The sequence below is a fragment of the Python bivittatus genome, unplaced genomic scaffold (genome assembly GCF_059951505.1).
Source record: "Python bivittatus isolate LINGU-HERP-01145 unplaced genomic scaffold, Pbiv_v1 ctg000270_np1212, whole genome shotgun sequence".
NCBI classification, from domain to species: Eukaryota; Metazoa; Chordata; class Lepidosauria; order Squamata; family Pythonidae; genus Python; species Python bivittatus.
In genome coordinates this window covers 2,027,825-2,038,566 of record NW_028277050.1, presented here as the reverse complement: position 1 = coordinate 2,038,566, position 10,742 = coordinate 2,027,825, and the positions used below count along the sequence as shown (strand labels likewise).

The window sequence follows — 10,742 nt, the reverse complement described above, 5'->3', positions numbered from 1 at the left end:
GGATGCCAAAGGCAACATGCTTTGCCTTGCTTCGCCAGACTCTTTTTTATTCAAATGCTTCAATCACAACTTATTGAAAGAAAGACAACCACCCACAAATGCTACCCACTATGCTTCTATCCAGGAACTATACAACACCCTTCTTTGTGACATGCCAAGATTAGTGCTATCTGGGTCAGAGCTGAACAACACAGGGAAGAAGACTCTGGAAGGCAGCGTACAGCTCCTACTCTTCCCTGGGAACTGACATCTACTTGTCACTTGGCTGTTAACTCTTCTTGGGTGGTGTCCTCTGCTTCCTGAAAAATAAGGGGAAAAAGAACAAGCTCAGAGTCTTTCCAGATGAGGATCTTTCAGGTAGCAAAGCATCAGGCACACTCTAAGCATAAAGGCTGCATCAGGGGCGAGTTATTTTCCACTACTACTACCACAATAGCCCAGAGAGTAGATAGGAGGAACATAATCTTCAGGGGCATTCTCCTTGGCAAATTCAATTGAAATGAGCAAGAGTATCAACTCCTATTAATTTGGATATTGCCCATGAAGGAGATATTCCCAGAGAATTATTTGCCTTTTATTTTTGTACAATTCTAGGGCATATTGGGAATTTTACAAATAATAAATGATAATGCACCTGTATTTTAAGCAGGTATGGTTTTACTTATCTGTACATCAGAGGTGTACAAACTGGTTAAGACAGTTACCATGACTAATATGGAATAATCCATCTATCTCCCACAAATTTGCCTTAATACAATTTCAAAATTTTGTAAAATAGGGACAGTCTCCATATCTTAATGTATTTGATAGGCAATTATGCATTCGATAGGCAATTATGTATTCTGTGCTGAAGAACTTCCTTGACCATGCTTTATTTTCAGCATACTGTTTATCACCTCTGTCGATTCTTTGTACTCAACCCACATCCTTGTATACTTCTGGGGCATCTTCACTTAGAAAGACCCCCAATGCCTTCTTTACAGAAAAGAGGGTTGAACCCGTTGTTCAGTGTGGCTGCACATAGTTTTATAAAATGACATTAGGAGTTACTGATTTATTTTCAGTGGTTTCCCAATAATATGTTTGTTTCCTATGCTTTTTTTTTTTTTTTTTACAACTGCTCCTGTAAATCTGCTATGTAGTACAGACAGCACCATCTGCTACCTCCTTTCAGTCCAGAAGTTCTGTTACGGAATGATTTATTCTGTTTTCCAAAGGCCCCTTTAGAGCTAGTGACATTGCAGAACCACATTTCTACCCATCCATCAACAGAATCTTTTAATTCCAGTATCTTCGTAATTTTTGAAATTGGACGGTAGTTTTCTGTACCTGTGCCTCTGTCAACTTTGCATTTTTTTTTACAAATTTCCACAGAAAAATCATAATATGTTGCAGAAAAACATAATATGTTGTAGAATTTTAAAGACTAAATAATTTACTATGAAATTAAACTTTTGTGGGCTAGGTCCCCTTCATCAAATGTAGGTTTTCTATTAAAGTAGATTTGTACTGCAACAAATTTATGCCATAATGAAATATTGTTAGTGATTAAGGTAATATAAAATGTATTAGTTAATGAGAGTTCTCCAGATGCACCATTAGTGCAAATCAAAACAGCAAATCAAATTAGTTTAACAACATAGTTGAGAATCCATGTTATCCATACAGTCGTCATCTACCTCCAGTGCTCAAAACATAAGGGACACCACAAATTCTCCCCATGCCACCCCTCAGTTGTGGTCCACTCGTAGCACCACTGTGGACTTAAAAGAGAATATGTAAAGCAGTTGTAACAAAAGACATAGGGGCTGGATCATTTAATTTAATTAATTAGAGGGCTCATTCCTCTAATTAGAAAAAACCTAATTTTTCCTTGTCTCACTTCAAGCTCCTTCTCTCTTTCTTTTTCTCTCTCTAATTCCAGCTCTTCTTCCTTTCGCCGCTGACGTATATCTGCAGCCTCATTCCGTTCTTCTTCCTCAAAGAAATCTTTATCGAGGCGCTCAAGGTGTGGGAGGAGTACCAGGGCTTCTATACGGTATTCCGACTCATCAGAACAAGGATTGTCTAACATGATCAGGGCTCGTAACATAGGTAGCACTTGCAACTTTTCCAGTTCCTGGATTTGCACAACTGCATTTCCCCTGTAGCAATGGGAAAGAGATACCTGCCTTACAAAATATCTCTATTAGAATAAATAATAATTTAAATGAAGCAATAATTCCAAAGAGAAAGGTGAAGAATAAATGGTATATTTTTTAAAAAAAGAAGAGAGTTCTTTCTGAGCTGTTCCTGTTTAAAATCTTTCAGAAAGACATCTGGTGTCAGAATCTTTCCATTACAGCTATGCACAGAACAGGCTTTGATTAATAATAATAATAATAATAATAATAACAACAACAACAACAACCTATGAATAAATAATGATTGTGAACTGCACCTGTTTAAATTACAAATCTCACTATTCAGATAGGGTAAATATTTTAGAAGCTTAAAAAACCTGCTGGCTGCTGCTATTTATTTTCTATAAATCTAACATTCTCATCTTCACACCAGAATATCTTACATCAGATCCCACTAGTGACCTACAGCATTGTCTACAATCATCCAACAGTCGGTGTACTGATGTAAATGTACTGAGAACAGGCTTCATATTGCCTCAATGATGTCTGAGTGATGCTAGGAATATGTTAGAAGTTACTAGCGGGAACATGTTATGATTATGCTTTAAGATGCAAAACGAGAATTACGGCAAGTTGATCTCTTGAATTTCATTGATCTTAACATTTCATTTTGAACAAAAAAATGTCATTTATTATTACTTTTATATTTGCTGTATGATTCAGATGCCCCTTCTGTGCCCTTGCCCCATCTCCTGCCTTTTGGGGGGGGGGTGAACTCAAGGCATATATAAAGCTCCCTCTTATTTTTCCATGCAACAATCCTGTGAGGTAGGTTGGGCTGAGAGAGAGTGAATTATTGTTAAACTAGAATCTGGTGTCCCCATTTCTTGTCCAATAACTTAACCACTATACCATGCAAGGTTGTCCCTGTTGCTGTGATCTATTACAGCAAATGTTATAGGAGTAATGTTCTGAAATGCTTTTTTAAAACCCAAAGACTGGTATTTGCAGTGAAGACTTGGTTTAAACATAACCTCTCATATCATTTACTCTTTATTTCCAAGGTGACTTTGACATTCTATACAGAAGCCCACCCACCGTAGGTTGAGGTACTGAAGAGATTTCATGTTGTTTGAGAAGCCATCCAACACTTCAATCATATTGTCACGTAGGTGTAGAGTTGTGAGTTGCTCCAGATTTTCCAGGTCCTCTAGGTGAAAAATAGCATTCTGGGCCTAAAAAAGAGGATGGTATGCTGTAGAAAACAGAATATTAGATTTCAATCGAGAGTACATTCACCCAATAATGAGGAATAAGAGACCCTACAAACTAGTTATCTGTTTGCAATTAATTAATTTTAGGGGTATATTTTTCCAAAGGTTCATCTTGGCTTTATAACAGTTTAGGGGAAAATTGAGGAATAGATGGAATGTAGGAATGTAGAAGTAATTCTACTTCTATGGCTTCAGAATCAAGTCAGCATTTTGCCTCTCTCTCCCATAAACCCTTTTGTTACATTTTGCCTAATTAAGAGACCTGAACATCTTGACACTTTGTGTATCTTTGTGATCTAAAATGTAATAAAAGTATTGCCCTAATGTGAATAAGTATGCAAGAGCATAATCACATTCTTGGCACATGATTTGCCACAAATTGAGTCATCACTAATGTTTCCTCCCCTTTATATTCCCCAGTGATCAATTTTAATACTGGCATTTTGTTGTTGTTAGTTTAATTTCACAATTATGCTGTATCTTTCTTCAAGGAGCTCAGTGTGATTTCTGTCCTCCCACCTTTTTTTTATCCTCACTACAACACTGTTAGACTGCTGAGAATATGGCTGCTTTGTTCAGTGAGCTTCATGGGAGCTAGAATGGGAATCTGAATCCAGATCTTCTGAGCTCATTATAAAATCATCACAGTGCATCAATAGAAATCAGAGTCAAGACTGGGAGATTGTGCACTAACATTGGACCGTAATTCTACATTTTAATGGCTCAAATCTTATCCATTTTGAAATACAAAAGACCAGAGTATGCAATTTAACACATCTTCTATTTAACTATATTACCCTGCCATAATCAAGCATAAATTGTGTCCCTGAAGCTATCTGCATTCCAAAGAAAATCTCTGTTGGGGATGGGGCTTCCCTTGAAGCCACAGCAACTTGAAAAAATTGATTTTAATAAGGCAAAAAAGGGAAGATTTTCATTTACGTGCCCTACCTTCCCATACCACCAGCGTTTCTCAGGTTTTTCTGCAGTATAATTATGAAGTTACCATGTCTACTTTGACACACAGTGACAAGGGTGTTTGAGGACAAGTTCTCTTACCAGGTACAGGTTTTTGAGCTTGGGCAAGTAGAGTCCAGCTGTAGACTTTAGAGCGTTTCCTCGCAACTCTAGTGTGTGCAGATTTGACAATATATTTGGATTCAGTCCTGATATTAGCTCAATTGCATTACCTGGATATCAGAACAATAGGCAATTATAAGAGAATTAATTTGTCCAGGATTCCTTTCCTACAAAACATAAAGTGAGATCTTTTCCTCTAGGTTCAGGGGAATCCTTGAATGTATACCCACCCACCTCTCAGGTTAAGGCTGGTCAAACGTGGGTGCACAATGCCATTAGAGTCCTTGATGTGGTTGTTGGCAAAGCTTGCAATCTGCAGGTATGGCAACTCTTCTATGATGGCGCTGATTAACCGATTATTATCCACTTTCAGCCACAGCAAGTGTGTGAGAAATGCCAATGGGGAGAGGTCACGGAGCAGGTTGTCTGACAGGTCTACATACCGTAAATGGATGAAATTTTGGATGAGAGTGATATCTGTCAGTTCTCTGTCACAAAATGAGGGAGGGAAATTATATTATTTCCCAGTTGGCAGCTTTCCAGTGCCTTCTCTGAACATTTCTATTCCATCGGGAAGTAGAGTAAAAAATCAGCAGCCCGTGGCAAGCCGACAGAACTCTTGGAAAATGGAATCAGGTTTTGACTTAGATACATCTATATACTTACTTTTCTTTGACCTCTAACTTCACAAAGGCGTGAGCAAGGCCATTGCCAATTTTACATAAAAGTGAGAGGCCATCCTTCAACATCTCCTCAGTGAGAGGGTTTGAAACCTGGGGCTGGGGAGGGGCGGAGAGCACAGTCAAGAAAAGATACAAGAAAATGTTATCAAGTCACAGCAATCCTTTTGTATCCGTAGAGTGAATGATGAGGCAATGGCTATTTTTCTCACACACTCCCTTCTACACTTTTGCAGTCTTTCCTTTGTGTGTGTGTGGTGGGAGTATATTCACTACAGCAGACAAGCTGGGGATTTGGGAGAGAGAGTAGAGACAAAAAGTTCAGGTGGAGATGAATAAACTAAACTATGGGTTGTAACGTGGCAATTTTATTTAAAATTAAGGTCCGTTATCTCACTCAGAAGTGTTCTGAGACCTGTTTCTACTTGTCCACATACATACACTTTATTTCTATAAAGGGTTAACTTCTTCACTGTTTCTTTTTTTTTTTCAGGAATTTATTTAAAAAAATTTTAGAACAGAAGTTGCTTTAGGCAAGGAACTTGTTTATCTTTTGCAAAGAGCATCCTGCATAGGCTATATTAAGAGCTATATTAAGTTCTTTTAAATCCCATTGATTTTAATGGGCAGGGAATTTTTTTTCTAGTATTAATGTAACTTCAACAAATTGTCTACTGCCTGCCTGGACTGAGGTGCTGTATAAATTCCATAAATGAATAAATAAAGGAATTGTCCTTATATATTTTTTTGAAAAAAGATAATAAATATTAACATGCTTTACCTCTTCCTCTTCTTCCTCCCCTTCCCCTTCCCCTTCTTCTTTCTTTTCTTCAACTTCTTCTTCGGTATCATTGGCATCTTCAGGTTCCTCATCTGACATTTTCCAAAGTTAATGCTTTCAGGCTATAAATAACAAATAGATTGAAAGTGGATTTTAGCAACTGGCCAGAGTCTTCTCATTTCAGTTGAATATGAATTTGGTGTCAGTGCTGGTGTGAAGGGCAAAATGTTCTCATCTCAGGATGCCATTATGGGAGGTGGCCTGGAGATGCTTTTAGGAAATTTTCTGCATTTCAGCTGGTCCTTTTGCATACCAGCCTTTTGAAGACATTTTAAAACGAAAACGTCTTCCTGGCAGCTGTCATGGGGACTAGAATCTTACCTTGGTCAGAAGCCTCAGAAAAATCTATTGGAGAGCAACTAGGGGGGTTGAAGTGACAATTCCTGTGAGGCCAGCTGCAAAACAGGAATGCAGTTATGAAACCGTTAACAAGAGCTTCAGCGACGTGTTTCCAACAGTCCAACAGCAAAAGGGTGTTTGAAGAAACAGAAGCCCTGCACCCGTCTGCTCCCCCTAAAAGTGGGAAAACGGACAGATGCAATTTATTACATACCGTGGGGGGAAGCTGCACCGGTTGAAATTCTATAACTTGCCCACCTGTGCTTTTAACGTCCCTGTTCTCGAGTTCTTCCAAGGCGACCACCCCTAGCCCTGTAGCTCCACCTTCTGCCCAGTTCGCGCTGCCTTCAACTCTTCAATTATCTGCTTTTCTCCCACTGGGGCCGCGGGAGAAAGAAGGAGCAGTACCTAACACGGTAACTACAATCCACTCCGAGCTGCTGACCCGGTGCAGGACTTTGCAGTTAAATGTCGATTACTCGGTTGCTAGGGCCACTACGGAGGAGGCGGGCACTGTCCCTCACGGGCGTCGTTGCTCCGACAGCCGCCGAATGACTGCCAGCTTTTCCCACCCCGCGGAGTCGGCTGCAGGCAAAGGCCGGCTGGAAGAAAGCGCGGGAGCAGCGGATTGGATAAGAGCCATCTGATTTGCATAAGGCGTCCTAGTGGAGCCTCTAAAGCCGCATTTCTCAAGCTGAGCAACTTTAGGAGGCGTGGACTTCAACTCCCAGAATTCTCCAGCCGGGCTTAAAGTTGCTCAGCTTGAGAAGCACGGCTGGAAAGAGTCTGAAGGAGCAAAGCAGAGCGGGGTCGACGGTAGGTGATCGGATGCAAAAGAGAAAGAGCAGGATGTCTACGCTGTGGCTTTGGGTGGATGTGGGACGCTGATCCGGCTTTCTCCTTTGCTTCTGGTATCCTGGCGCATGTGTCCTTTCCCCATTTGCTCTCCATTCAGGGTACAGTAGTCTTTTTCATATGTACTTATTTCTGTGTCACTGAGTTACGTACCACGGAACTTTTGTCAAATTTACTCAGTAATGCCAACATGATATTATCATCTCTTACTAATGCTGTCACTGTATTTATTCTGCAGTTCTTTTCTTTGCCTGCACCTTCTCCGTCTCATTTCCCTCTGACTTGACTCCAGTAAATTCCTTGGCTGCCTGGCTAGTTCTGTTATACATGCATGACAAGTGAGGTTCACCATGATCCATCGCCTCTCCCTCATCGATGAAGGCTTATGTGATAATAAACTGGGGCTCTGTAGACAGAACATACTAAGCTGTAGTGACTGATTTCACCCCAACTGTCGGAGTTTACACCACAGACCGAACCAGCCTAGCAAATCCTTCGAATGCAGCCAAGGAGTCACAGCGCTCGAGTGGCTTTTACTGCAACAGGGACTTTTGCCAGGCTTTTAATCCATTTTAGTATTGCTTTTAATGAATGCTGTTGAATTGTGTATTCTGCATTTATTGTAATGCATAAAACCACCTTGAGTACTCAGCTGAATCAAGTAAATAAATAACCTCAATAGACTTCTCTAACATGCCTGTCGCTTGGCAAAAGTGTCCTGTATTAGGAGTAAAATAAAGAGCACTTAATTAGACACAGAGGGTTGGGTGAGGAAGGAGGCTCTGCGTCTAATGAATTTATAATGCACACATTGGGCTACAAATCATTGCAGTTGTTCTTGGTTTCAGCATGCAGAGGGTTTGGTGCAGCACAGAGCATAGTTGACTGAAGCAGCACTTCCTGGCCAATATCTCCTCCAGCTCAGTTGCTAATTAAATTGCAAGTGGGTTGGGAACTATGTGCCCAGCAAGAGCCAATCATTTGCTTTGCTCCTCTCACAGCAGCCAAGGGCCACAGTAAGTGAAAAATCACATGGTGACATCACTGACATGGGCAGGTAAAGAATTGTGGCTTAATTTTGTTCATTTGGAACAGGGAGGGAGGGCCTTCCTAATAGAAACATGCTGTTTTTCTGGCCAAAAAGTAAAAAAAAAAAAAAGCTATTTCCTGATTGTTTGCCATTAAAATTAGGGAGTCTAATTTCTGGGGAGGGTGGATAGTCTGGGGACTAAAAACATCAGCCTGGTGGTGGCTGATGGCCCATGGACTGTAGTGTACACTTCTGCATCTTGAGGATTCCTCCACTACAATATCACAGGGTGTCTGTCTCCTGCCCTTTTAACATGAAAATGGATCTTGCCAAGTGCCCCAAATGGCATGTCAGTGAAGTAACAGAAGACATAAAACATGTAGTAGAGTTACATATACACAACAGGTAACTGCACTCTTGCGGAACCTGGTACACCTGTGTGCCAGATCCAATTGCAAACACGAGTAAAAATCCTTCCTAACAGCTAAGTACATATAGCTCAAAGGAAATAAAATGTTGGGCACTTCCAGGTGTAACTCTAGAGAGCTGACTAGGCATTTTATCCAGTCCTTGGGATGTAAAGGCTGGCCACTGCCATCTAGAAGCTCTTGATGAAATGGAAGATTCATCTCAAGAGTTAAAAAAAAAAATGTGTAGCATGGTTGGAGAACAAAAAGAATCTGCTGGGAATCTTTTGTGCATGGATTCTAAAGGAGAGACTACATTAGTGAATTTTCTGTGTCTAAAAGAGGGTTTAAAACATTGAATACTTTTCATATACACAGTAAACACAACTAATGAGTCATGGTAAGCAATCTTTTTGGACTGGTAGGCTGTGGATGGCAACACTCACAAAAGAGTTATTTACTATAAGACATAAGATCTCCAGAAAGACAGTGTGGAAACAATGCTATCTGTTAAGGATCCTGTTGGCCCATTCCAAAGATACACTTTAGGTATGGTAAAATGGAGGGACATCAAAGGAAAGTGGGAAACAGGCAGGCTGCTCTGTAAAGCCACGTAGAATGTCTTGAGACCACTCGCCACCAAAGATGCTTCTGAGATCATGATTTAATCCTGAAGGAGTATGAAAATTTAATCAACTCCATTATGCATTAAGGTTCTTAATACTAGAGTGACATTCTGGACAGGTCCATTGTGATTAGGGTTGCATTGGATTTTAAGAGTAAGTCTGAGCTCACTTACCATGTTACATCAAAATGTAGTTGGCTTGTATGTGGTAGCTCATACTACAGTTTGCTCATCATGTTTTATGATTTAGTATCTTGTGTAAACCCAGCAAGTTGTTGGTTACTCTAATCATGGTTATATGCTGATTACTCTAATCATGGTTATATAATTTCATACTGTAAAAGTTTTTGTTCTTACCAATTACTGTACATACTGAGACTGTAGATTTATTTCAGTCTTAATGAGTTCCAGTAATTTAAAAAAATAAATAAATTATCTCCTCCTCCCTGGCAGAAGCTAAGATCCCATACAATCTCTTTTGCCAAGAGGACTTTCATATCTCATCTCAGTATATTCTTCTTTGTCTCCTCTTACTATGAGCATGCACTCAGTTGGGAAATGGTCAATTCCAATTCTTCTTTTATGAACTTTGCCCTTGTTCTTCTGATGGCCAGTGTGTAATACTGTCTGAAGTCCAAGGTCATATATCCTTACCTGTACATACTATCATTATGAGGCATAGGATTGATCAAACTAAACGTTTGCCAATATATAACACACTATTCTTCCCTTTATGCAATCTGCTGAATAAAGTGGTACTTATGAAATAACTTATCTGTTTAATATTCAGCTACAGGGTTTCTAGAAACCACACCGTTCCCCTTATGTGTGAACATATTAAGAAATCAGGCTACAACTATTTTAAGTGTGCTGCAGTAGTTGAAGGCTGCAAAGCTCTTGCTCTATTTCTTTCTGTGAATGTGACTAAACTGTTACTTCACAGAATCAATGTGTAGGGAAAAACAAATCAAAATTAATAGGGAAAAGGCTTGCCCCAGAAAAATGCCATTCACTTGTGATTAATAGCTCCAGAATGTAGATATCTATCCAGGCACATTCATATCCTCTTAAATTCTTTGCAGTGCGTAGATAAATACCCTAATTCAAATGCCTGCCTGATCATGTGTGTCACTTTTGATCTAGTAAATGCTATGGTTAAGAATAAGAGTGTTTTTGAATGCCCAGTTAGAGACTATTTGTTCCAGATAGTTAGATAACCCAATTTCTTCCACTTAGCCCTTTTCATATATTTCTATATATACTGGAATCCTATATATGCAAATCCTATTGATCTCTGTGGGGCTTATTACTGGGTGGACATATTCAAGTTCGAACTCTTAATTATGTTAACTTAAAAAACCATCACCCAGCAGGTTGAACTCTTTGGGTGTTATTTTAGACAAATAACTGGAGTGGTATGTGATGCATGAATATGCAGATCTGCATTTTATTACATGAGTGCAGAACAAGTCTTAGATTGGTGAATAA

At 39.6% G+C, this 10,742-nt stretch overlaps 1 protein-coding gene across 5 annotated transcripts; it reads right to left on the bottom strand.

Moving 5' to 3' along the window:
* Positions 1 to 12: 12 nt before the first annotated feature.
* Positions 13 to 6,935, bottom strand: LRRC23 (leucine rich repeat containing 23). 5 transcript variants are annotated; one of them, XM_025165102.2, is made up of 9 exons: positions 6,552 to 6,934; positions 6,320 to 6,393; positions 5,939 to 6,060; positions 5,144 to 5,256; positions 4,712 to 4,965; positions 4,457 to 4,587; positions 3,222 to 3,358; positions 1,883 to 2,144; positions 13 to 299 (listed from the first exon to the last, which is right to left on the bottom strand). In XM_025165102.2, the coding sequence occupies exons 3-9, from the start codon at positions 6,035 to 6,037 to the stop codon at positions 258 to 260; spliced, it is 1,038 nt and encodes a 345-aa protein (XP_025020870.1). In that variant the 5' UTR covers positions 6,038 to 6,060; positions 6,320 to 6,393; positions 6,552 to 6,934; the 3' UTR covers positions 13 to 257. The 5 variants fall into 5 exon arrangements, with proteins under 5 accessions (XP_025020870.1, XP_087994719.1, XP_025020875.1 ...); XM_088138593.1 differs by having other exon boundaries at positions 6,596 to 6,934; XM_025165107.2 differs by having other exon boundaries at positions 6,746 to 6,934.
* Between the last annotated feature and the right edge of the window lie 3,807 nt (positions 6,936 to 10,742).

Excerpts from the sequence above, each read along its gene's own strand:
- LRRC23 (XM_088138592.1), bottom strand. The coding sequence starts at position 6,037 with ATGTCAGATGAGGAACCTGAAGATGCCAATGATACCGAAGAAGAAGTT. Across the intron at positions 4,966-5,143 it reads AAGTTAGAGGTCAAAGAAAA|AGAACTGACAGATATCACTC; the intron begins GTAAGTATATAG and ends ATTTTGTGACAG. Across the intron at positions 4,588-4,711 it reads GACCAGCCTTAACCTGAGAG|GTAATGCAATTGAGCTAATA; the intron begins GTGGGTGGGTAT and ends TCTGATATCCAG.